Source organism: Pseudonaja textilis, chromosome 14 (assembly GCF_049901715.1).
Source record: "Pseudonaja textilis isolate UNSWEBS1 chromosome 14, rPseTex1.2, whole genome shotgun sequence".
NCBI lineage: Eukaryota > Metazoa > Chordata > Lepidosauria > Squamata > Elapidae > Pseudonaja > Pseudonaja textilis.
In genome coordinates this window covers 10170206-10197881 of record NC_142003.1, presented here as the reverse complement: position 1 = coordinate 10197881, position 27676 = coordinate 10170206, and the positions used below count along the sequence as shown (strand labels likewise).

The following is a 27676-nucleotide window of genomic DNA, read 5'->3' as shown; positions in this document are numbered from 1 at the left end:
CTATAAGATGATGAGCGTGAAATTCCAGTCTAGGGTACTTAGGAAAAATATGAAGCAACTGGAAAACCAGAATTTCCTAGAAGGAAATTCCTTAGAAGGAAATTCTAAGGTCAGCTGATCTGGAGGTTGGAAAGCCACTAGGAACACCGTGGTGAACCCACAAAGATCCTGGAGCTGAGCATGAATTTGGGAAAGCTACTTAGGAAAGCCACCCCTACAGGGGTGTCTGCAAGATTTGATTAAAAGGAGTCAAGATGACACCCGAGATGCTACAATGGAGTCTTTGCTCTGGTTTGTGTTTGTGCGATGGACAGGTAGAACCTCAGTTACCACATTGTACATGTATCCATGTATTCATAACTATGTTTTTACTTATACCTATTATCTAGTAAGCAATTGACAAACCAAATAAAATAAAATAAAATGTGACTGTCATCAACATCGCATTACATTAAGCACAACCTCCTATCTCATCACCAACTTAGATTAATTTCACTCCCTTTTTGGCCTTGGGAATCATGGCAAGAGCAATTTGGTAATAGTTTATTAACTACTGCCAATTTAGAAGTAGTGGATCTTTATCCATCCATCTATTTATTATGAAATAATAAAATAATTTAATTGCTTGTTGCAAAATTATGTTTTAATTTGACTTGTATAAGTCTTTATTGATTCCTCTGACTAGATAACTGGCTCAGAAGATTACGGGGACGTGATCAAAACATCACCCGAATATATTGTGCTATGGACAAATAAATATGTGAATGGATAATCCACCTAGATTGGAGTCAATCTGTCCTTGAAATTATACCATATCAATGGCGCTAATCTCGTTTGGCTCTCTGTTATTAACTGTGTTCTAATGATAGTTTTCTACTTCTGAGCCAGTATATATTTTCCTATTTTCCTATTTTTCTAATAGGAAATCTGAGACCCATGGGAATTAATTCCCTTTAAGCCAGATTCCCAGTAGACCAAAGAGTCCCTTTCGGTGAGATGGATGGCTATATGAAATAAATAAATGAATAAATGAACGAATAAATAAATAAATAAATAAATAAATAAATTCTAATTATTATTTTATTTTACAGTGACCATACCATTTTGGTTTACCCTAGGGTTTCATTTGAACACCAGATTGGTGGGCCTTGGTTTTGAATTACTGTACTACAATGTACTTATTTCTCAGCCTAAGTCATACATAAAATAATAAAACCATAATCTTTACTATTCCGATAAGAAAAAGTACAGCCTTGAAAAAAAAAATATTGGTCAGAAATCTAACTGAGCGCTCTCCAAACTATGATAATTTCTGGATGGGAATTTTATCAAAAGGTTTGGGTTTGTTTCTTTGTTTTTTACTAATATGCAGCAAAGTTATTTTTCTTTTGAATTTTGAAAGCCTTCTGCTAAAGGAGAGGCAGCTCACTGACCTGAGCTGAAGAAATCAACAGCAGATCCAAAGGTATCTGTTATTGGGCTGTATTACAGGTAGACTTCGACTTACAACGGTCCATTTAGTGACCATTTAAAATTACAAGCGCACTGAAAAAAGTGACTTACTGTTGGTTTTCATGCTTATGAACGTTGCTACATCCCCACAGTCACATGATCAAAATTCAGCCACTTGGCAACTGACTCAAAATTAAGACGGTTGTGGTGTCCATGGTCATTTTGTCACCTTCTGACAAGGAAACTCAGTGGGGAAGCCATATCCACTTAACAGCCACGTTCCTAATTTAACAACTGCAACGATTTGCTTAACGACGGTTGCAAGAAAGCTCGTAAAGCATGGGGCAAAACTCACTCAACACTTTTTTTTCACTTAACCACGTAAACTTTGGGCTCGATTGTGGCCGTAACTGGAGGATTACCTGTATCTCATTCATCTACCTGATCTGTTCAGTGTGATTTTTGCTTCCACAGAAAATGAGGTTGGCCGCTTTTTTCCAAGATTGCAAATGGTGGCGTGAGTGGTAGCCACCCGGCCATTTTGGCAAAACTGCATGGCTGGTAGTGAAATTCCAGGCGCAGATGAAGCCCTGGGCAAGAGTCATGTGTTTGGGAAGACTCAGAAACCATAGTGTGGTACACAGTGGTTGTCGTCCGCTGGCATACAGAGAGGGCACCGCTCAGCTGCTGGCAGAGCTCAAGAGATGGTATAAGCCACAGGCCAGGCTTTACGGTGTGGCAGCTCTCTTTTCCCCCAAGATCAGAACTGAAGGGCTATGATAGTTTGGTGGGTGCATTATCATTAATTTTTGGCTTCATTTAAATCAATAAGAAGAACAAGGCGGCCACCAAAGGCACTCATGAACTCAACGCATCGGCTATCGGCTCAAGGCCGGAAGCCTGGCAAGACGGCTACTTCAGGACTGTGGTCTAGGGGAGACAATCTGGTGGGGAAAATCACAAAGGCAATTTTCCCAAACGGGGCTTCTCCAGACCTGTTGAACTACCCCTCCCGGCATCCCCGCCTGCCTGCCTGCCTGGATAGCCCCCTCCCCTTCCTCTTCCTCCAGAGAAGATAGAATGGCATGCAATAGCCTACGGCAAGACCCCCTCGGCTGCCCTATTTGTGGGTCCTAAAAGAAAGAAATGAGCTCAGACCGCATGCCATTCTGAGGCCCAAGGGTAGTTCCGAGTCGTTAGGTGCAATATTTTTTGAAGCCCACCTTCAAGATAATCTTCCCTGCTTTTCCCAGTTTTTACCAGACTAAAGTTCCGCCAATTCAGGGCTTCCATAGGTTCAGCCACCATACTGGGAGCGCGATGGCTCCTGACGTTAGAATGCCAGGCCGACAATCGGCACCTTTGCGTTCGAGACCCATTGTGGCCTCAAGGTGGGTTGAGCGCCCGTCGTATACTCTGGCTCCCACCAACCCAGCGGCTCCAAAAGCAGGCAAGTAGATGAATGGGTACCCCTTTGATGGGCAACTGGGAATCCCCCAGACAACGGGGATGTCACCAGTAAATCCTTTAGCCACAAAAGCATGTAGGTGCTTCTGGCATGAAAATATTAGTATTAACTGCCATGCCTGCTTCTTTCTATGTTTATTAGCATGCAGAGAACTGGATCTTGGGGGGAAGGGAACGCATTGCTTCCATGGTTTGCCCCATGCAGTAAAGGGGGAACAAAAATTAAGGTATGGTTTTTATCCTACCAACTTTGGAGAGTGGAAAGCACCCAGTGCCCATTCCAGTAGCTTCTTGGAGATGGGAATGGTGAAAAGAGTTTCACTGCTGTTGACGTACCCACCCTTAGAAATGGGTTCTCCCTCCTTTCTCTTCCAAAGAAGTGAACCAAAATGAACCAAAACCACACAGGCACTCTACTGGGGTTGTGAGAAGAGCCCAGCAGCTCTTCAAAAGCACAGAAGGGGTGGTTTTACCTGCCCAGCCATCCTAGAGAGATTCCCAAGGCTGGAAATTCAACTCGAACCCATGGCTTAAAGAGCCTGGAGCTCTCCCATTTTTTTTTTCTTCCAGTGCATGGTTCTGCCCCAGAACAGATCCCTGGGTCTGAAGGACGAATGCCGGAAGGCTGGAGGTGCCCTCAGCCCCCTGTATCATTCCACAGGGGCCTTGGAAATGGCTTCTAAAAAAAATGACGGGGCGAAAGCCACAAGTCACCAGACATCTGGTCAGCAGCAAATTTTGGCTTGGAAGAGCCCCAACGAGTACCGCTTCCCCTTGGTTTGGTGGGGTGAAGTCAGGAAGGAAAGAAGAGGATCTGGTGATTGATGTGGGGGGGGGTGTGTGTCCCAGGATGGAAGATGGAACTGGGGTTGGTAGGAAGGAAACGAGGTGTTGTCATCCCTCTTGAAGAAGACTGGAATGGACAGCTGATGACCTGCGTGGTTTGGAGAAATGGAACAAGGATGGTATAACAAGCCACATCAGCTTTTTCTTCTTCTTCTTCTTCTTCTTCTATATTTTTTTTTAAACACCAGAACAGACGAGCCAAGCTAGGATCAAAAAACTGCCACCCACAGCCCAAAAGCAGAATTGAGACTCTACCTTATCACAAGACGCAAAGCAAGCCAACATGCAAAGGCTGTGGTTTTGCTCCAAAGAGAGGGCGAGAGAGAGAGAGAGAGAGAGAGAGAGAGAGAGAGAGAGAGAGAGAGGGGAGAGAGAGAGGAGAAACCCCTCCTTATTCATTCCCAAAAATCAAGAGTCGAAACCAAATTGAAAAAAGAGAGAGAAAGAAAGAGGGAGAGAAGAAAACAAAGGGAAGGAGGCAGATGGGATCCATCAAGGATCGTGCGTTGCATGAGCTTCGAGTCAGCTGGGACAGTTTAGGTCCAATGGATCTCCTTACTCTCTAGCTTTGATCCACTTGCAGGAACGTCCAAGAACCAGGCACTCCCCAAAATCCACAGCTCCATGAACTTCCGGGACCATTTCTCTCACAGCATTGGTCAGTTTTTTTTTCTTCTTCTTCTTTTTCTTCTTCTTCTTCTTCGTCTTCTTCTTCCCCTCTCTCCTCCTGCCAACAAGAGTCCTTTCACTTCTGCAGCGTTCCATGCTTGGAATTCAGAAGCGGCTCTTTTTCGCCACTGTCGATGCGCCATCCCGCCCGAGGAATTCTCCAGAGGGCTCTACTACGACTTGTTCAAACTTCCCAACCTCCAAGGTAAACAACGCCTGCCTTTTGTGGGCAGGTTCCACCGTCCAACATCCATACCTCGAAGGCCTTCGCAAGGGCTGACCCCCCCTTGATCCTTAACGCCGCACCCAGATCGGGGAGGCTCAGAGACGCAAACCTCTCTCTCTTGCCCGTAACGATGAAAGACCCGGATGGGCACAAATCGTTTTCATTCAGCACTGATGTCGGCTTGCTCGCCAACGAGGCTAATTCAACCGTTGGGATTTTTTTTCTGGCTGGTTTAAACCTACATCCCTTTCATTTGGTTTCGCTGTCGGGGTTTCGGTGCAACACGGGTGTGTGTTTCCCTTATTCTTGGTTTTTTTGTTTTTTTACCCCCAAAAGGTAAAATTTCCAAACAGCTCACTATGAGGAAGATGAAAGATAATGGCGACATCGGGATTTACAAACTTGAGGGTCAATTCTTCCACTTGCGTTAGAGCTACGGCCGATCCGCCTAATGACCAACTCTTTCTCAATTGTTCGTGTGCATCTGCCACACTGTTTTTTCCCCGTTTGAGTGTACATGTGTGAGCGTGTGGTTTTTTTTTTTTTTCAAGTCACAGCACCCTCTTCTGGAAAGAAATCATCCATATATATCTATATATCTCCGTATACAGTTATATATCAATGACGAAGAAATAAAGAAAACCTTGGCTCTGGATGGTTGGTCAGTGCTGAGTTAGGATTGGAGAGCATGGCTCCAGGATTTGGCCAGATCTTCCTAGCGAGTGGCTTACTCAATCACCATGCAACTAGGCAGGTGTTGGGAAAAGTATTTAAAGAGCTCTGGAGTCGCGCCTGGACAATTGGTCAGCTCCAGTTCTTCCAAGTCGTGGAGCTGAGCCAGGCCTGAAAGTCCCGTGGTGGTCAGCAGAGGGCAGCCTGGCAAAGTGAAATCAGAGAGAGACCCATGAATAAAGAAAGAAGGAATAAATGAGAAAAGTAGCTTAGGGTTGAACTGGTGGGGTCCTTGGTGCTCCCTGAGTTTGGTGAGTTTTCTTGCAGACATCATCTTGTGACCCAACTACGTAACATCATCAGTGCTAGAGGGGGAGTCAGCTGGGTGGAGTGGAAGCGGGGAGAGGAAGAGGGAGGAGGACGAGGGCAGGAGCAGGAGGAGAACTGTGGGGTCCTTGGCGCTCCCTGGGGGACCCCTCCTTGGTGGTTTTCTTGCAGACATCTCATGACCCAACTACGTAACATCATCATTGCTAAAAGGGAGTCAGCTTTGTGAAGTGGAAGGAGGGAAGGAGGAGGAGGACTGTGGGGCTTTTATAGTTCTCTGAGTTTGTTTGTTTTCTTGCAGACGATTCGTTACCCAATTGGGTAACATCATCAATGCTAGAAAGGAGTGGGCTGTGTGGAGTGGAAGAGGTGGAGGAGGGGGAAAGGGAAGGAGAGGGGAGGAGGGGGAGAAGTGGGGGAGGAGGAGGAGGAGCAGAACTGTGGGGTTTTGGTGCTCTCTGAGCTTGCTTGTTGCAGACATTTCATTACCCAACTAGGTAGCAGCATCAGTGCAAACATCTGCAAGAAAACAAGCAAGCTCAGAGAGCAGCAAGAATAAGAAAGAATATCTCAGCTGGAAACTCTCCAGGAGAGATGTTCTTCCACTCTGAGAATGTTTAACTATTAATTATTGGCCCTTTTGAGCGTATGGTTGCGTGTGCATCTGTGCATGCAGATGTCTCTGTGTGTATGGGTGCATACTTCTTCGCATCTGTATGTGCACATGGGATCATATACGCACATACGTATGTGTGTGCCTGTATCTGAGTTTGTGCATCTGAGCCCAGCGTGTGCCACTACGGGGAGTGGTTGCATACCCCAAACTAGTCTTAAGACCAGAGGAAGCGGAGTGATTTGGGATTAAGGTTCTGAGAGGGTCCAAAATCTCTCTTCCAGACCCGTGTCTCGCTGCATCTGAAAGGATCCACCCCAACCCAACACTCACCGGCAAGTGACAAGAGGCGTAAGCTTCTCATTCCCAGCAGATGTTTCAAGCCAAAATCTTGGACCTACAAGGGAGGAGAAGACGGGATTGTGAGACACCAAACACGTTTATTTATTTTAGTTCTGGATGGGGGGAATATACAGGTAGTCTTTGACTTAAACCACCACCGTTTAGCCCCAAATTTCGGGCGCTGAGTGAGAGGTCAATTTTATCCTCCCTGGGGACGAATGTTCCACAGAAGGGAGCTATCATGGAGAAGACCTTTCTTCTTGGTCCCACTAGATGGACCTCCTTAAGAAAGGGAATCTAGAACATCTTCTCCCTGCTCACCCACTCTGGTGGGTCTGGTGAGATATGACTGGGGAAAGACCAGCCTTCAAACAATTTGGTCCCAGGTCTGGTTGGGCTTTCAAGGTGACAACCAGCATCTTGGATTGGACCAGGAAGCAGATTGTCAATGCAGGTCCTTTAAGAGAGATGACACGTGTGCAAATCTCGATTTGGACGATACTGTGCGGGCTGCCACAACTTGAACCAGCTGAAGCTTCCAGATACCTCCAGATACAAAATCAAACTTTGTCACCAATCCTTATCTTTTTTTAAAGACCCCATTCTCCCTTGCAGGGTGGAGCCTGGGCAACTGAATGGAGCTGCGTGATGACTGGCCAGATGCCCTTCCTGTCACCAATGCGGAGTTTTGTAAACTTTGTCCCCAATGTTCCCTTACAAATTGGAAGCCTTGTCCTGGATGAGGCTCACAAAGAGAGACTCCCAGCTCCCTTTGACCTACCTGGCAGCACCAGCGGAGATATAAGTTCCTAAGCGAGGACATGGTGGACAAGTAACTGAGCCCAGTGTCTGTTATCCGTACACACCTGCCGGAGAAATGAAGATGGACAACTGTAAAGTTAAAAAACCCTCTTTAAGCGGTTTATAGAATCAGCCTATTGGCACCAACAATCTGGGTCCTCATGTTACCCACCTCAGGTGTGGATGGAAGGCTGAGTCAACTTTGAGACTGGTGAGATTCGAACGGCCAAATTGCAGCCAGCAGAAAATAGTCTGCAGTACTGCACTCTAACCACTGCGCCACCGAGGCTCAGTGTCCCTTTGCCTCTTTGGATGGTGTCCTTTGTAGATTCTGCTCTGTGGCTTTTTTTTTGGCTCTGTCAGTTGAAGACCATCAAAGGGATGACCCCAAGCTGTGCAAACATTTCTATTCCCTGGTGTACCTAATTCCCTGGGACGTCTTATTTCAGGGCCCAATCTTGTCCCCTGGAAAAGGAATCGGGAGGATTCAGGGCCCGCCTTACCTATCCAGCACCAGCTCTTCCAACTTGTGGAGGTCACAAGCGATGTACTCAAGGGCCATGTCTGTGATCCGAGGGCACCATGACAGGTCCAAGCTCCGAAGCTTGCGGAGGTTCTCTGCTACCAACTCCACGCCATCGTCCGTCACCTTCGAGCAGCCAGAGAGGCTGAGCACGCTCAGATTGGGCAGGCTGTGCACCATGTTCACCACACCGTGGTTCGTGATTTCCCAGCAGGAGTTCAGACGGAGAGTGTGGGTGGTGTAACCTTGCTTGGCAGTGAAGTAAGCCAGGGCCGTATCCGTCACGTGATAGGCTTGAAGGTTGAGCTCAGTCAAGTTGGGCAGCAGCTGTGAGATGGCCGCAATGGCATCGTCAGCCACATTAATGCAGTCGCTGACACTCAGGGAGCAGATGCGGGCATTCAGACTTGACCAGAGACCGGCCTCGGTGAAATCGTTGCATCCAGACAGCTCCAGGTGCATAAGCCCCTGCATCTGTTCCAACATGACCTGAAAGTTACATTAACAGAGAAGTTAATGTACAGGAGAAGTTTTGTTTAAAGAGAAAAGATGAATGGATAGCTGAGAACAGACAAAGAATGACAAGTATTATGATTTGAACTGAGATGAGATAAGTAGAATAAAACTAAGAGAGTTAAAAGAAGGAAGAAGCAATATAGAAAATGGAAAACGGTAATAAGATATGGAATGGTATATAAAAGGAACTTGATTTTTGAAGTGGTGTCTGTACGATGAGTTTTAACCCGGGATCAAGCAACTTTCAGAAAAGATGTTTTATGTTTTTATGTTTTGTCTGTTTGTGTATTGGAAGAGAATAATGAAATTGTAAATAAGACAGATGGATATAAAAAATGTATGCAATTTAAAGTAAAAGAGATATAATTTGAATAAATAGAAGGAAAGGGAGTAATAAAGAGAAGTTGGGATAAGATATGAAGTTGAACAGATAAGGTAAATATATATACTAAATTGTGTTTATATGGAAATGTGATAATTTGGAATAACTCTGTCTTTAAATAAGATGTTGTATTGGTTTTTTCAAAAAAAGATTTCTTACGTTATTATATTCTATGTTTTGTTTGTCTGTATATTTTGTAAATTAATAAAATTTGCTTAAAAAAAAACCAGAGGGATACAATCAAGATCAAGGGAAGCACTAATACCACTCTATAAAGCCTTAGAAAGGCCACACCTAGAGTACTGCATCCAGTTTTGGTCACCACACTATTAAAAAGATGTTGAGACTCTAGAAAAAGTGCAGAGAAGAGCAACAAAGACGATTAGGGGACTGGAGGCTAAAGCATAGGATGAACAGTTGCAGGACCTGGGCCTGGGCCTGGCTAGTCTAGTGAAGAGAAGAACCAGGGGAGACATGAGAACAGTCTTCCAATATTTGAGGGGCTCCACAGAGAGGAGGAAGGAGACAAGCTATTTTCCAAGGCACCTGAAGGCCAGACAAGGAACAATGGATGGAAATTGAACAAGGAGAGATTCAACCTGGAAATAAGGAAAAATTTTCTGACAGTGAGAACAGTCAACCAATGGAACAGAAGTTGGGTTGGACTAGATGACCTACAGGGTCCCTTCCAACTCTGTTAAAGGCTCTGTTAAAGGTAGACTAAGTTCACAAAACTCACCCTAAACCTGGGAGAGCCAAAAGCCCGGCTGCCTTTACCCAACACACTTCACATGTTTTCTGCAGTGGTACTCCTCAACTTGCAACCACAACTGGGAGTTCAATTCTAAGTGATGCGACTGGACCTGATTTTATGATCATGTTTACCTTGATTGTTAAGAGATTCACTGCATTCAATCACTGCAGGAATTCACCCACGGGCTGAGTTCACACAACAAACTCAACTTGGTTGGTGAATTAACCAATTACACTTTTAGGTTTGCAAAATGTGTTGTACCGAAGAATATGGATCTGTACAACACACTGCAAGTTAAACCTCCCACAAACTAACCAAGCTTAACATCCTGGCAGAAGGCTGCAGGAGGCTGTTGCAGCCCAAAACGGAGCCCGGGAGCCTGCTTTCGCTGGCAGAGTGACATTGAGCTGGCCATGTCTCCCCGCACTCACCCAGGTCAAACACAACCCTGATGCGGCCCTCAATGAAATCAAGTTTGATGCCCCTGATATAGAGTTTCATAAGGTGCAGTGAAACCTATCGCTGATATCCCAAGCAGAAGCGTGACATTTTTGCAACTTCTGCAAGTTTTCTTTCCCAAGCTTTGTGCCACAGAATTCTCAGCTAATTTCCACTGGGATGCTCTGAACATTGGCTAAATCAAATTGAGGGTGTGGGGCTGGTTGCCCCTCCAGACATTGCTAAACTCCAGCTCCCAGTCGCCCCCCACTCAACATGGCCAACAGTGAGTGAAGCATCTCGGCAATGTCCTGAGGACCACAATTTTCCCGGTTCCGGGATTAAATAATATATGCTTCAATTTGAGGCATCTTCCTGTCTTACCGAAGTTCCTTCATAAGTCAGGGAAGGTTCATACCCCTGGTTTAAACCACTGTAGCACCAGGGAAATCCAGAGATCCAGGGAGTTCAAATGAATGTAAACATTTATTGCAAACTTAAGGTCTCTACAAGAATCTGAACTACTAACGGCCAAAGGAAATTGGCAGTAGATAAAAGTCAAAGGAATTCAAGGCAGGGTGGACTTAGGTCTCTTTTGGGAATGTAACTATTCCAAACTGATGATGCATTTGACTCCTCCCTCAGGCTCAGCCTGGTCATCTCCACATCTAGTTTTGATTCAGAGGAAAGACACAAAAAGCTATAAGGATGTTTTGTACTTCAACATGCCAATGACGCAAAAAACATTATGCTGCTAAAACCAAATCCATCACTTTGATCTCTTGAGCAAGTGACATCATTGCAAATTCTTGGTAGACCAAATGCCTCTGGTTGAATCTTCTGCACTCTCCTCTCAGTTACAGCTGAATCATTTTTCACTCAAGCAGACGGTACTGCTTTGGTCTCCACCAGTATAAAACCAACACTTTTAATTGGTAAAGTCATCGAGAGCCATTTGCTTGATTAATCAGTTGGGAACGAAATAATCTGCAATATGATGATTTCAGACGAAGCTGCTCCTTTTCTTCCCCTCCCTGTTACTCTATTTTAGTTCCATCACTATGTCAGGAAACGATCAAAGACAACTTTTCCAATCGCTGTAATTGTAACTGCTCACAAATAGCAACTTCGCCCATCTGCTTAAATATCTCAGAAAGACGTCTGTTCCAAAGGGGTTTAGGCAGCATGTGGAGACACCCCTGGGTTGCTCTGATGGGAAATGGTGGCTTTTTGGGGAACAAGGCCACCTATCAGTTAGGACTGGGGGTAACCCTCACAAAAAGAACCAGAGTTGGATCCAATTAGTCTGGTGTTAATTTTGTACAACAAAACGGGGCTTCCTGTGGGATGAATTCGTGTAGACTCAAGCTGCAAAATACTGCCTGAGTGAGATGCCATTGGAAGCGAGATTTATTGGCTGCGTTCCTACTTCATGCTAAGCCATGGCTGACATTAACCGGGATTGGCTGAATACCCTGTAATGGCTAGGTTCCCACTTGAGACTAAGCCATGGTTGACAAAGCAGAAAGTGATGGAAGCCAATTTGTAGTAACAATACGACATAACTTCATATAATTCCAAAGGTGCTTTTTCTGGAGGCAACTGGACTTTCTTGTTTTTTTCTTTGAGGACATTTTGCTTCCCATCCAAGAAGTTTCTTCAGCTCTGACTGGATGGTGGGGAATGGAAGGATTTATATTCCTTGCAGACAGCTGGTCATTTGCATCCTTTTTAGAGAGTCATTGAGGCCACTTGGAGGTTTATCTGTGTCCTCAGGGTCACCTAAATAATGCAAATGACCAGCTGTCTGCAAGGAGTATAAATCCTTTCATTCCCCACTATCCAGTCAGAGCTGGAGAAGCTTCTTGGATGAGAAGTGAAACGTCTTCAAAGAAAAACCAGAAAGTTCAGTTGTCTTCTGGAAAAGGACAGGACCATGACCTAGATGACTGAGAATTTCCATAATTTCATATAATGTGCATATTCCATCTGGAATCTCTGAATTAAAGGCTGTTAAATGTCCCCTATTTTGGTAGCTATTCGCATTCATCATTTGTGGCAGTGAGAAGACACTGGTGCTCCACCGTAGCTTCTAGCGGAAGCCCACAGGTAAATCTGATTTATGCAAAGATACCTGGAGGCACAAAAGTGTTCCTTACATACCTGTTGGGGTAGCATTGTCCACCAAGAGGCCCCTTCTCCAAAGTGGAGAGGGCTATAAACCTATCGGATCCTCTTTAAAGTGGGCTGGCTGGGTGGGATCGATGCAGAAAAATCTCCAACAATCCCACACTTATGGCACATAGGCCACATAAAAACGAGGTGGAACTTTCATCAGGTTCTCCTGGATGTCAACTTGCCTCTTTTGATTATAGCCATAACACTCTCCATTAGTCCCATTAAAAAAAAAAGACAAAATGGGAACAACTGTTGAGAAGCTACCTCTAGCCTAGAGAGCCCAGACTGAACTCTACAACAAAAGCAAGACCATCAGCCTGGAAGAAGACGACCTACCTCAAGACCTGCATCCGTGATGGTTGATCTCTTAAGGCTCATAGATTTCACCCCTTTCTTGGAGAGGCCATAATTATCGATGAACTCACAGATGTCCAAGTCGGAAACCCCCACGAGGCAGAAACCATCAAACCCCCGGATGGCGAAACCTTGAAGGTTGACAAATTCCTTATCTCCATTGGGCAGGACGTTGTAGAGCTCTTTGGTGTCCAGCACCGGCGTGAGGCCCACCCAAAATTTGGGTTGATACAAGACCCTCCTCCACGCTTTGCACACCTGGGCCAGGACACATTTCTCGCAGGCTGAAAAGTACATAAACAAACGGTTCAGGATCTTTTCATCCACGGCCAGGTGTCTTTTGGTGGGGGAGCCAGAGAGGTCTTCCAGGGATGGCATGTCCCCATTGGCTGGAGAAATCTCATCGGAGGGAAGTCCCACGGTGGCGCCTGAAGGTCCTCCGGCCAGAGCCGCCAAAGACAATGGTGAAGTGAGACCAGGCATGGACAAGTCACTGTGATTCATTAAGGCTGGGCTGATGATTGCAGGCACGGAAGACTGGCACAAGCGGTTTTTCATCGCTGGGGTCCCTTTGGTGATGCTCGCGGAGCCGAGTCCATTGGCCTGGGTGGGGAGTTTAACAAGTCCATTCCGGGGTAGACATGGGGGCTTGGTGTCACTGTTGCCAAGGTTCGACATCTTCCAAGATTGCTCTGGAACACAACACAGAGAGGCATTCAATGTCAGACCCAAGTCCAAAGACGACACCGTAGAATCCAATCAAGTCCAATATTTTTATTGGTTTGAACCCAACAGACAGAATCTTGCCAGACTAAAGCAGTAACCATCTAACCCAATACCCTGGGAGATTCTAAGGTGAGGCTATCTTGAACCTCTTCTGCCATCCTAGCAGTTTGAAAGTGCAAATGCGAGCAGGTAAACTTTGGTGGGAAGGAACAGTCTTTTATATACCTTGGTGTATAATCTTGCTGGTCACGTAACCCCAGAAGTGTTTTGGACAATACTGGCTCCTTCAGCTAGGAAATGGAGATGAACTATGCCCCCTAGAGTAGGACTAGACACGGGAAAACTTTGCCTTTAAACCTTTAATAGACAGAATCTTGCCAGACTAAAGCTATAGCCTTCTAATCTAATAACAGAAGTACCTGGGAAGTTCTAGGTGTGGTTACCCTGAACCTTTTCCTCCCACCTCCATGCAGTTTAGCACTGTGCAATCTCTTGTTTTGGGCTCCTCTCTGGAATGAGCTGCCTCCTCCCTGGGAAACCCCAGTTCTCTTGCGGAGACTCTCCTCCCCTCCTCCTTTAATTGTGTGATCCATTACACAGGAAGCTACATGTCTCATCATTTCAACTTGTCAATATCCTGAACTTAACCATTCTCAGAAGAATCCTTCCCTGGGAAATTGCAAAAAAACCCAAAACAAAACCCAAATGCAGTTTCATATTAATGCTAAGAGCACAACGTGAAGGGACCGTAGTCTACCAAGTCTCCAACTCATGAAATTGCTACCTTTTAAAATCTGTAACGAACCAAAAGTGGAACCATTCGGTGTTTTACCATCTAAATGAAAAAGCAGCCATCCTTGGGGCCAGCAGAGCGAAAATGCAGAGCAAAAAAGAGCAGAACTGACTACAAGTCTTGTCCCCGTGGGGTGAAAAGGACTGTTCTTGAATTATTGATCCCCACGTAGTTAATTCATGAACTCTTTGTGGATGGGAGTTTAGCTGGAGTCCCTCACCGTGCTAAGCCGTAAAGTGTTTGCTTTGCAGTTTAAGACGAGTAGGGTGTGGAAAAACAGGCACCAGATTTTTTCCAATAAATAGGAAAACAAACCATAGATTACTTTGATTTACACACAGAGTTCACGGAGTCTTGAGCCGCAAGTCAGGAAGGACAACATGAAACAGTGGGCTGCCTGGATTTTATGTGCAGTTGCCCTGCCTTGATTTGCATATTCCAGCACAATATGTCATCTCCCCATACAGCCTTTATGCGCTAGCAAAATAAATCACGGATAATTTCTGCTTCATACAATAGGTGCATTTTAAGGGCAGTTTATCTCAGACGTCTTCCACAAACAGCCTCTACGCAAGGGGTTTTGTGTTCTGTGTGTCAAGGTAGCAGTGACATCGTTTTAAAAGTGTCATGACCAAACTGTTGACTTTTTGGGTTCCGCTGTGGACCCCCGCCCCCCTGTCTATTTTACCATAGGTTCTCTTGACATTACGAGGCACTTGTTTCCCAATCACTCCTTTTTCTTTTTCTTCATCCCCTAAAAATGTTCCCTCTCACCTTTCACACTCGTCCTATAACTCAGAGGTTCTCAATCTCAGCAACTTTTAAGATGTGTGGATTTCAACTCCCAGAATTCCCCAGCCATGCCAGATTTTTGCTTTTAATGTTTTTTTTTTGGGGGGGGGTGTTGCTACAAACTTTTTATAAACAGGCCATTCTGGTGAGTTTCCCCACATCGTTTTCATTGCAATACCCTGGATTGCAATGAAAGGATTCTTGATATATATATACTTTTTGGCAAGCCCACACACTTCCAAAGAGCGTCAAACTTTTACAAAGTACTGAAGTAGCTCAGTAGTTTAATCATCCTGACCCCAAACACTTCCAAGCTGCGACTGCAAATAGCTGGCAGCAAAATCTTACGAGCTTCTGCTACCATTTGCTGGAGCTATGCCTTGAAGGAAATTTTCAGAAGCGGATAACAACAGCAATAGTAATAATAATAATAATAATTAAAATGTCCAGAAGCATTTACTGAGCCCTGGGTGGGGGTATGGGGGTGGGGAGCTGGTATTTGGAAGAGATTTGGTCTGGTTCCTTTATGTCCTATGGAGATGTAAGAGGGAGAGGAGAAAAAACACAATCACACTTGTAATCACACATAACAACTCTGTTATGGTAGCCTGTCTCGATAATGTTTAGTTCTAATGTTCTTATGGAGTAACCTCTGAAACAGTGGTCACCAACCAGTGGGCCGGGGGCCACTGGTGGTCTGCAAGAAAATGTTGGTGGTCCGCAGAGAAATATCACCCCCAAAGCAATTAATCCAGGCTGTGCAGGAACACAAGGCTGTGCCACCCACATGGCCTGCAGGAACACAAAGCTTGTGTGGCTTGCATTGTGAACAACATGAGGGGGGAAAGGGCGGAGGGGGGGAATTTGCTCCACATGCGCCTCACCTGGCCACCGGGCTACTTCTTTCCGCTTCTTTCTTCTTCTGCTTTTGGCTGCACACAAGGAAAGCAGCAAAAGTCTTTCTTTCTCTCCCCCTCAAACTCCACCAGAAATGAGTCTTTGGGACCCTGCAAGGCCTCCTGCTCCAAGAGGCTGCGCCAGTGTGACAAGTCACACAAAGACTAATATCTGGTGGAGTTTGGGGGAGAGAAAGAAAGACTTCTGCTGCTTCTGCCGCTTTCCTTGCGTGAAGCCAGAAGTCTCTCTCTGTCTCTCTCTCTCCCCCTGAGAACAGAGCTGGAGACGGTATCCTGCAATCCCAAATAAAGAGTGATCGATCGGTAGGAAAACGGGCTGGGGAATTTTCCTGCAGACTTTTTTTGGAATTTTCTCAGGGTCTCTGGTCCGCGGGATTTAAAATGATGAGTTTGGTGGTCCCTGGGGTCCAAAAGTTTGGCGATCCCTGCTCTGAAGGATAGTCAACCTGGGATGTATTTCCAGATTGAAGATAACAATGGGAAGGTGGAGGTGGGTGGAGGCTAACTTGTCATTAGCAGGTATAGAAAACTAAATGTACCTGCTTAGGAGACCAGCTAGGACTGGATTCATAGGCAAGTGCATTTAAGTAGAAGAAGGTATCTTAGAGATAAGCTGGACTCCTAGGCAGGTACATTTAGTATTCTAGTTTCTCAGCTTTAATATGGTATATTTTTTCCCATTTCCCAGCCTGGCCTGTAGCCCTTTGGTTTCTTAACATCTCCCGTTAAGGGTTTTTCTCAATTTTAGCAACTCTGGGACATGTGAACTTCAACTCCCAGAATTCCCAGCCAACTTTGGATGTATGGACTTCATACATTCAAAGTTGCCAACTTTGGTCTACGTCCTGCTTAGCTCGAGGTCCATGTGATTTTCTTGGTAACAAATTGGAAACGGGTTGCGATGATCTTATTCTGGGATTTTGTTTAACTTCCCAGTTCAGCTACTCCGGGAAATTCTAGACAGTTCCTCTCTAAGTCTAACCCTACTAAGCTATTTGAAGATGAGCCAAGGTCAGCTAAGAGCCACTTGCTATAACCCGTAAAACTCACACGCTGCATTGAGCAAACATGCATACGTTGCCTACTTTCTGATGAGCTCGTGTGTGCTCTTATTTCCACACCCCGTCACATTTCACAAAGATTAGCCTCCTCTCTGGAGAATCTATTGTTGAGCTAAAAGGTGTATTGGATTTTTCAAGAACCCTCGATCAATACCACTGAAAAACCAGGTAATTTAAGCCTCAACTATTGTGTTGAGTGGAATGTCGTATTTCTAAAAAAGAATAGGAAAAGGATCAAATCTGCAGTTGAAGAGGAGCCCTCCCCATTCCTGCAGGAAGCTAATGATTTTAAGTATTTAGGAAGAAATACTTGGGGACCTCAAAGGTCTTTTAGTCCAACCTTTATAAGACTTTATAAGATTCCAGTCAAATGGTTGTCATCTATTTTTTAAAAACCTTCATTGATAGAGGATCCGCAACTCCGAAAGGCAAGCAATTCCGTTGGTTAATTGTTCTCCCCAATTAAAAAAAAGAATCTCCTTACTTCTAGATTTGGGTCTCTTTTTAACAAGCTTCCACCCAACATGAGAAAACTAAAAATATTCCCTTCCTTCCCAAGAAACTTTCATCAAACCTGATTTCCCCACCCCCTCTGGAAACGTTTCCAAAGCAAGGGCCGCTTCACCGGACCGAAAGTGACCTCGTAGGGAGGGAAACAGGCAGAATTTCTAGCCTTGGCTCAATGCCCGGATAAATCTGCTATTTGAAGCTCAGCTCAAACAGCTGGTTGAACAGCTGGCCACCACGTTGCCTTTTTGACCCCCTGGGGACCTCCTGACCAGGATTTGGATAGTTTCCTTCCCTTTAAATATGCCAGTTAAGGATTGATGGCCCCTTTAAGGTCCTTCCATGTGTCAGGTCAAGCTTTCCACCCAGCCTGGAAATGTTCTACGCGCACAATCTGTGTGTCACATCCAATTTGTCTCAGGCGCAACCAGCCCAAACTTGAGAGCAACCAGAGAGCCGGTTTCTCCTCTCCAGGGACTCCAGCTGAGACACGCTGAAGCCAGGCTTGGATCCTGCGGTCTGTGAGCTTCCTGCGATCACGTGCCAATGCAGATGGCTGACTTGGAGAAATATCCTCTCCGTTCCACGCATTTCACAAGCATGGTGTTTTTCTTGCTGCCAACGAATAGGCCCGCCTGAGCCTTCCTTTAATTCAGAGGACGAGCCAGCAGGAAGGGAAAGCAATTCAGAGACAGAGCTATTTCTTTTCCGAAGGTGGTGGCGGTGGAAGAGGGAGACAATCATCCGCCCTTAAAAGCTTTGTATCCCAGATTTCAAACCACGGTCACAGCCGTTACAGAGGAAAGATCTGGATTCTGCAGCCATTTTAAATCAAAGCAAAAGAGCAGGCGTTCGTTCCTCACGAAGCACACCAAGAACGGTTGCAGGAATGGGGTCTATCTAGTCTAGTAAAAAGAAGGACTAGCGGGGGACATAATAGGAGTCTTCCAATGTTTGAGGGGCTGCCCCAAAGAAGAGGGAGTCAAGCAACCGAGGGCAGAAGAAGAAGCAAAGGATGGAAACTAATCAAGGAGAGAAGCAACCTTGAGCGAAGGAGAAATGTCCTAACAGTGAGAACAATCAACCAGTGGAAGAGTTGGCCTCCAGAAATTATGGGTGCTTCAATGCTGGAGGTTTTTAAGAAGAGACTGGAGAAGCCACTTATCTGAAATTCTATAGGATCTCTTGCTTGAGCGTGGGGCTGGACTAGAAGACCTCCAAGGTCCCTTCCAACTTGGTTATTCTGTTCTATCAAATAACATATTATTTAATCTACATTCTTTTCTGGATGGCTAGGAGAGCTCTGAATGTACAAGTGGTCCTTGATTTACAGCCATTCACTTAGCAACCCTTTGAAGTCACAACGGCTCTGGACAAAGGGACTCAGAGCCAGTCCTCGCACTTATGACAGTTGCAGCAATCCCCAAGATCATACGATCAAACTTTGGGCCCTGGGCAAATGACATGAATTTATAAGGGCGTCACATGACCACCACCTGCAACCTTCCCAACTGGACTCCGGCACGCAAAGCCAACGAGGGAAGCCCAGTTAATTAAAATCTACATGATTCACTTAGAGGAGCAGTGAGGTCAAAACTTCCACATCAATCCATGAAGGAAATTCCCAGCCTTATAAGCTCTTAAGGAAGAGGAATGACGACCCCCTTCGAGGTTGGCGAAGATGAACCCTAACATGAGCTCAAGGTGTTGGAAATGCAAAAGCACTGAAGGAACATTTTTCCACACGTGGTGGTCTTGTAAAACTACCCAAAAATTTTGGCAAAAAATCAGAAAATGGTTGGAGGAGATAACTAAAGAACAAATAGACTATAAACCAGAGTTCTTCCTGTTAGGGATCTCTGATAGATATTTATCCAAAAAGACAAAATATGTAATAATCCATATTCTAACTGCGGCTAGATTAGCGTTTGCTCAATGTTGGAAATCACCTCATACACCTTCAGAGCAAATGGTTATTCAGAAAATTTGTGAGTGTGCTGAAATGGATAAACTAACGATAGCGTTAAAAAACAAAGAGTCCTCAACATTTTACGACAACTGGGACTCATGGTATAGTTGGCTTACACAGAGACAAATTATGTAAATGATAAAAAGTAACTTAAACATAATGGAAAAGAGGAGTAGACTGGATATGACGAAGAGAAATGATCCTTACAGACTGTCGCAAAAAGATATCATTCGTTTTTAATTGTATTTTCTACCCTATTCTCCCTCCCCTTCCCTTCCCTTCTCTCCCTCTATATCTTTTCCCTTCCCCACAACCAGCCTTTATCCGGTGTGTTAGGCCGGGTGTTTTCCTTCTTTCCCCCTAGCCGTTTTTCTTTCTATTGTGTAAATGTATTGTCGATGTGTTTTTAAATTGTAAATTCAATAAAATCTATTTTTTTTAAAAAAAGGAAGAGGAATGACGGACCAGCTCCCTTTCCTCAGCAACCTGTTTGCCCAGGTAGTCACTCCTAAGTCTGTTTCCTTCCCTCAGGAACAGGAAAAAAAAAACCTGCACAGAGAAAAATGTGTCCTCATTTCAGCGCTAATCACTTTTTCTATTTTTTGCCGGTGCCGTTCTCAAAATAGGCATTTCCAGATGGACTCAACTCCCCACCATGGATTTTTATGATATGCTTGGGAAATAGAAGGCAACCACCTGCTGGATAGGTGCTGCCATGCCACAGGTGCATTCTGAAGGTGTGCACTAGCTTCATCTGTACAGGGAGTCCTGGACTCACGGCCACAATTGAGCCCAGAATTTATTTGGCTGAGAAATTTGTTAAGTGAGTTTTGTCCCGTTTTAACGATTCAATGAATCCCTGCAGTTGTTAAATTAGTAACACTCTCCTTACGTGAATCTGGCTTTCCCCATTGACTTTGCTTGTCAGAAAGTCACAGAAGTTTTGCCATGTGACTCTGGGACTTCACCATCATAAATATGAACCAGTTGTGAAGCATCTGGTGGCTTTTGCTGAGCCGTGGTGGCGCAGTGGTTAGAATGCAGTATTGCAGGCTAATTCTGCTGGTTACCAGGGGTTCTATTCTCACTGGCTCAAGGTTGACTCAGCCTCCCATCCTTCTGAGGTCGGTAAAATGAGGACCTAGATGGTTGAGGGGCAAGAATAAACCGCTTAGAGAGGGCTGTGAAGCAGTGTGAAGTGGCATATAAGTCTAAGTGCTCTAGCTATTGCTGCAGTTGATTGCATGTTGCATTAGGAGCCGTGGTAGCACAGTGGTTAGAATGTGGTATTGCATGCTGACTCAGCCCACAGTCTCGAGTTCAATTTTTTTTTTAAAAAAAATGTTTTTTTAATTAGGTTATAGAATAAAATACAAAAATATGAAAGCAAATAATAGGACACAGTGGGGAGGAAAAGGGGGAAAGGAAAGTGAAGGAAGGAGGGAGGAAGAAAAGAAAAAAACCGTTGACTTCCAATTTTGTTGGAGTAGAATAAAGCATTAACATCGAACCTCAACTTTTTTTTCTTTTTCAAAGCAGTATAGTCTTGGATTCAATCCTGACTGGCTCAAGGTTGACTCAGCCTTCCATCCTTCCAAGGTGGGTAAAATAATGACCTGGATTTGGGGGTGAGATGCTGATTCTGTAAACTGCTCTAACAGAGCTGTAAAGCACTGTGAAGCAGTATAGAAGTCTAAGGGCTGTTGCTAACTGGAAAGGAAGGAAGGAAGAGAAAGAAAGAAAGAAAGAAAGAAAGAAAGAAAGAAAGAAAGAAAGAAAGAAAGAAAGAAAGAAAGAAGGGAGGGAGGGAGGGAGGGAGGGAGGGAGGGAGGGAGGGAGGGAGAGAGAGAGAGAGAAAGAAAGAAAGAAAGAAAGAAAGAAAGAAAGAAAGAAAGAAAGAAAGAAAGAAAGAAAGAAAGAAAGAAAGAAAGACAGACCGACCATGGTGGTGCAGAGGTTAGAATGCAGTATTGCAGGCTAACTCTGCCCACTGCCAGGAGTTTGATCCTGACCAGCTGAAAGTTGACTCAGCTTTCCATCCTTCCGAGGTGGGTAAAAATGAGGGCCCAGATAGTTGGGAGCAAGATGCTGACTCTGGTAAAGTGGCATATAAGTCTTAAGTGCTATTGCTATAGCTATCTGAATGTAAATCACGTGGCACCCTGGGGATGCTGTAATGGTCGTAACTGTGAAGCATGGTCATCAGTCACATTTTTCACTGCAGTTGTAACTCCGAACTTCGATACTGAACAAACTGCTGTAACAGTCAAAGATCAACATTTGCTACGTTCCACTGCTCGGAACAGAAGTCGTTTCTTTGCGGTCCTAGCTTTCTATAAGTGAAGGGGAAAACATTTACAAATATATTTTCCTCCCCCACCCCACCCCTTTTCCGCAGCAGTTTGGAATGGAACAGCCCAAAGTTCTATCTAACCTGTCCATCGCTTCTGAAGAACGGCTGCCTCCGTTTTTAATCTGGGTGGGTGGGTGGGCAACAGCAGCTCATGGCGTGAACGGTGTGATAGGGCAACCGAAGAGGCTGTGTGCCATGTGAACCGCCGCCCACGATGTCTTCCCGCTGATTTGAACAGAGCCTCGCCCTCCCGGGGGAAAAAGCTTTGGGCTCTGCCATTCAAAGGAAAGGTGCCAATTAGGGGCTCACATCCTCCTACACCACTTGTCGCCAGTTGGCAGCGGATGCATAATGCGCTCCCAGCAAGGGGGCTCGTAGGCTGGGAGACGGGTCCGTTTCCATTTGCTGCAGTGACAGATAGTGGGGCGTTTGGAGACTTGGTTTTTATAGATGGGGTGAGGTGAGGAGAGGAGAGGAGGGGGCGATCCGTTTGGTATGTCACAGAATAAGAGAGTTGGAAGGCATTTAAGAAGAGACTGGTCAGCTATTTGTCTGAAACGGTATAGGGTCTCCTGCCTAAACAGTGGGCTGGACTAGAAGACCTCTAAGGTCCCTTCCAACTCTGTTATTCTGTTATCATTATTCTGAATGGAACATGCTTTTCATCATTATAATATTTTTGGTTAGGTTTCAGCGTTTTCTTTTCCTTCGTAGAGGCTTCATTTGCCGCACTGATGTTCTCTTCAGGTAGAAAAACAGGGGTGGAAATCAATCGTGGTGATAGCCGTGGGGGCTGTATACTTCATGAGAACGTTCCTTGGAGAACAGGCTGAGAATACAGCGGGAGAATGAATAAAGGCCGTACAGAATAGAAGTCTGCAGCGTTACTCAGACGAAGAGCCGTTCTCTGCGCGTTTTCCAGCTCGTGGGGAGACATCTGGCATTACATCACCCGTGCTTCATTCATTCCTTGTTGTGGCAGCCAATGAAGTGAGGCAAGGTCACACGCTCTCTGCCCACCGTATGCTTAACTGAGTCATGGGTGTGTGTGTGTGTGTGTGTTAGTATGTTACAGTAATGCCACAAAGGGGTTCATTTTTTACCCCTTGCAGACCCAGTCGCACATGTTTCTAAGCTAACTCTTTAGCCTAGAATATTTTGCACCTGTGAAGCGACACCTGGAAAAATACAGCGTCCTTCACTGTAATCCTCCAGGGAAAGACAGAAGGCAGTCGAGGCCCAGGCAGAAGAAGGACTTCATGGCTTCAAAATCTAAGGGACCAGTTTGGTCAAAACCCAGCAGCGCTTTTCCGTGCGGCTATTGATCAAAATATCGACATGATCGCCAACACGATCGTCCGATGACGGATAGGGCACAAGAAGAAGAAGCTAACTCTCTCCAGCCAACCAACCACAACAGCAAAACCCAATCAATGGATTCTTTCTTTCCTGTTGAGACCTCCAAGAAAAATATTACAGGTGGTCCTTGACTTACGACGTCAATTGGAAACAGAATTTCCATTGCTAAGCAAGGGGAGATATTAAGTGAGTCGAGCCCAATTTTTTTTTGCCACGGTTAAGTGAAACATTGCAGTTGTTAAGTGAACCAGGCAGTCATTAAGTGAATCTGGTTTCTCCCATTGACTGGCTTCCCCCATGAACAACAGAAAATTTGGACTCCATTGTGGCTGTAAGTCGAGGACTACCTGCCCAGCAGAATAGAAATGCATGTATGGAGCATATCAGCTGTAGGTGAAATTAAGAACCATGGAATCTATAGAATAACAGAGTGGAAAGGGACCTTGGAGGTCTTCTAGTCCAACCCCCTGCTTAAGGAGGAAACCCTATAGCATTTCAAACAAATGGTTAACCAATCTCTTCTTAAAAACTTCCAGTCTTAGAGCATTTACAACTTCTGGAGGCAAGTTGTTCCACTGATTAATTGTCCTTAGTTCTATTGCTTCTGTCCTTGATTAGTTTCCACCCATTTCTTCTTCTCCTGCCTTCAGGTGCTTTGGAGAATAGCTTGACTCCCTCTTCTCTGTGGCAGCCCCTGAGATATTGGAACACTATAACTTCTTCTTATCATATTATTATAAATTGCATTAAATCCCAGCATGGCGGAAGGGGCTTCCCATTTTTGAAACCCACAACCCCCTCACTTCTCAAAACCTGGCAGCACATTGCTGGTTTTCACCGGTTCAATTTTCAAACTGCACAGTTAAAAATATACAATAATTGCAAGCCTTATGAGCATATCTACACCTCCATGTGTAGGAAATGTCAATGCATTTTCCCCCTGCCCTCTTGATGATCTCAATAAAGAAAAAAGTGATAAACACTGCCGCCACCACCTGGCACCACCACTTGCTAACACCACATGCCTCTTGGCAGCCCTTCTTTTAAGAGGATGGTAGGGCACTCTTGATATTAATAAGTTTTAAAACCTTACCCTTCGTGTAAAAGGACTTCACCGGGAAAGTTTATCCATGGTTTCTTAACAATCAAGCAATAGAACAGAAGTTGCCTTCGGAAATTATGGGAGTTTCATCACTGGAGGCTTTCAACAAGAGACTGGAATGCCAATTGTCAGAAATGGTGTAGGGTCTCCCGCTTGGGCAGGGGGTTGGACTAGATGACCTACAAGATCCCTTCCAACTCTGTAAATCTGTAACCTTGGAAACTTGATCTTCAACTCCCAGACTTCCCCAGCCAGCCACGCTGTGACATGTGACTGTTTTTCGCCCTTAAAACTGTTGAAGCATTCTCTTGGTCACCTGATCAGAATTTGGATGCTTGGCAACTAAGTGTGTATTTATGATGGTTGCAGTGTGCTGGGGTCATGTGATCCCTTTTTGGCAACATTCTGATAAGCGAAGTCAATGGGGGAAGCCAGATTCACTTAACAACTGTGTTAATTAATTTAACTGCAGCGATTTACTTAACAACTACGGCAAGGAGGGTGATAAAATGGGCAAAACTCAATAACTATTTTGCTTAGCAAAAAAAATGGGGCTCAATTGTGCTTGTAAGTAGGAAACGACACCAGCATTCCTCGTTTTAAGCTTCCCATGGGATTGAATGAAGAGTTTCTTGCTCTTTCACTGGTTTTGCATCTCAAAACTGATCGTTGGCTTCTGGCTTCTTGTACCTGATTTTGGACGCATCGTGCATTGTGTCTCATTGACTGATATTGTGAGATGGGTTTGGAGAGCATCTTCCTTTCTGAAGAACGGACATAACTCGAGGGAAAAGCTGAAGCAGTCAATCTGAGATTTACATTCTCTTCACCCACTTCATTTAAGATCTAGCTGACTTTCCATATGGCATAGTTAGATAATTTATTGCTAGGGTTGAAAAAGAGCAAAAGGAACCTACATAATAAATGCATAAATACAATCGACCTAGGGGGGAAAGGCCAAAACTCCCTCAGATCAAGTACAGCTTGCAGGTGACTAAAATGGATATTTTCAAGTAAATTGTTTGACAGAAATGGGAAAATGATTGGTCTCTGACTGCTTTGGGAATATCTTTAGCCTCCCAAGACCATGGCGAAGATATTTGGCAGAAGCAAAACAATAGTTTGTCATTAAAGCAAAGTCTTTGGGGGGGAAAAGCTGACATGACAAATTGAGACATTTTAAAAATCTGCCAGGACTGATGCAGGTATCCTCATGAGTTAGGGATACAAACTGAATGTATTTTTAATATACAGATGGTAGAAATTAATACCTTCTTCCAAATGGTAACTTCCCTATTTAAGAGGGGAAGTCAGGGAAGGTTTAAAGAATGCAAACAGAGTTCTCTTCGAGTCTTAAAAAAAATACCCTTAACAACCAGCCCATGTAATTAAGGGAAGAAAAAAAATTCCTTTAATGTCCCACAAAACTTGGTACATAAAACATTCCAAGGGGATGTTTCAGCACCCTGGACAGCGAGAAAAATGTCCTTATGTGTTTTTTTTCAATACTTTGGAGAGCAGCCATATTTTGGGGGGGCCGCGACCTCTTATTTATCATCCATCCCAATTTTGAAATAGTCCTCGACTTGCAACCACAATTGAACCCAGAATGACGATCCTAAGTCAATACAGTCATTCAGCGTGGGTTGCAGCCTGTATATCACAACCTTTTTCGCAGGGAACGTTAAGCAGAACTGCAGCTGTTAAGCAAATACCGCAGTCATTAAGCAAACCCATTTATTTCAATGGGTGGTTTGTTTGTTTTTTTTGTTTTTGTTTTTCCTGAAAACCAGAAATAAAGGCTGAAAAGTAGCAAAAACCTGCCAAAATCATGGTTGCACGACTGAAGGAGACTCCAAATAATCACGTAAGCTGGTTACTAAGCATGCCAAATGTGACCATGTGTCTATGGAGGAAGGATAGCCATTGAAACTCTGGAACTGGGTTATACGTAGCTCTGGAGAGGTCTGTCAGAACACTGAATGATTGCTAAGCAACAGGTCATTAAGTGAAAGTACCTACAATCATTAAGCAAGGACTACTTATAAAGCTTTCACTTAAGCTCAATCATCATCTTTTAACAACCCCATAATCCCTTGCGAGGTGGAGTCTGGACAACTGAATGGAGCTGAGTGTTTACTGGCCGGATGCCCTTCCTGTCGTCAATGGGGAGTTTTTTTTCAGCAGATATATTCTCATTGTGCCCAGAGAGAGAAATATCTGCCTCTTTCACTTAAGTTCAATAGAAACCCTAAACCATATATTACTATGCTGTTCTCTATATGAGAACTCTACCAGACCTTCATTTATCTGATCTTGAAGAAATCTCCAGGCAGGAAGTGGGATTTCTACTTCCTGTTATTTCTTTCAGACAAGGACTTCAAAATGTCCTCCCGAGCTGCCCAGTTTCATGCTACCATCTGTACAGTACATTGGCCCATTAACTGAGTTTGGACATTTATGTGTTCATCCCTTTTTCGTATACTATTGTTTATATATGTAACAGTTACACTACTGCCTATTTTATGGCATCTGGCCTTATGGCTATAATAAACTGCTTTGAACTGGTGAAAAAAGACCACCCGTTTCTGCTCTGAATAGCACAGAATATAAGAATGTGGAAGGCCACACTACCATAAATACAGCCTGAATTAGAACAAAGTACAAATTAACTGAATCAGGATTCCACCCACAACATGGAGGGAGGGAAGGAGGGAGGGAGAAAGGGGGAGAGAGAGAGAGACAGAGAGAGACAGAGCAGAGAGATGGGGGTGGAGAGCAGAGAGATGGGGGAGAGAGAGGGAGAGAGAGAAAGATTTCAGAGGAGGAGTGTACCAGACCGAGAGTACCGAAGGACACGGCCTTTTCAAGAGTTTGGCCTTCCCAGCAGATGAAGATATGATTAGAAAAATATTAGAATGTTCAGAAGTGGATAAGCTAACACTTACAATTAAGGAAAAGGAAGAAACTGAATATTTTTTGACTTGGGACTTATCAATGGTTGGCTGACAAAAACAGGAGCTAGAAACAGGGAAATGTATGAAAGGATTAGTGATATAAGGAAGTTACAAATAGTATGAATATTATGGTTATTAACATTAATATAATTTATATTAATGCACTGAATATTGCTGTAAATAGTGTGATTATTATTTCCTAAAATGATTTGTATCCAGACAACACACTGTTCAATTGAAATTGGAATTTTTTTTTATGTTATAAAATAAAAACTTATTGCAAAAGAAAAGAAAAGATTTTGGTCTTCCAAATATAATGGTTATGTCAAAGGGTTATGTCCAATAAAACAAGGCTTGGTAGAGGCAACATTCTTAATGTTGCTATGCTCCTTTGAATCATCAGGGTGACTACTGTATTGCCGGCTTTCCAGAGCTGAAAAAGGCAGCAACTGCCTTGAAGTCACCTGGTTGGCTTTTGCGCCTACGGCAGGATTAAAATTCATACTCTCTCAGCTTCTAATGCAATATCTCAGACCACTACGTCAAATTGCCTGTTGCAATATATTATTATATTATATTA

At 44.3% G+C, this 27676-nt stretch overlaps 1 protein-coding gene across 2 annotated transcripts in view; it reads right to left on the bottom strand.

Annotated features, from left to right (window-relative positions):
- Positions 1-5340: 5340 nt before the first annotated feature.
- Positions 5341-27676, bottom strand: part of FBXL16 (F-box and leucine rich repeat protein 16) — a 42319-nt gene continuing 19983 nt past the window's right edge. For both annotated transcript variants that reach the window (XM_026704143.2, XM_087912475.1), the window contains exons 2-6: positions 12543-13252; positions 7919-8427; positions 7396-7480; positions 6606-6669; positions 5341-5536 (exon numbers count right to left, since the gene is read on the bottom strand). In XM_026704143.2, the coding sequence (XP_026559928.1) occupies positions 5388-5536; positions 6606-6669; positions 7396-7480; positions 7919-8427; positions 12543-13238 (1503 nt within the window). In that variant the 5' untranslated portion in view covers positions 13239-13252 and the 3' untranslated portion in view covers positions 5341-5387. The remainder of the gene's footprint in view (positions 5537-6605; positions 6670-7395; positions 7481-7918; positions 8428-12542; positions 13253-27676) is intronic.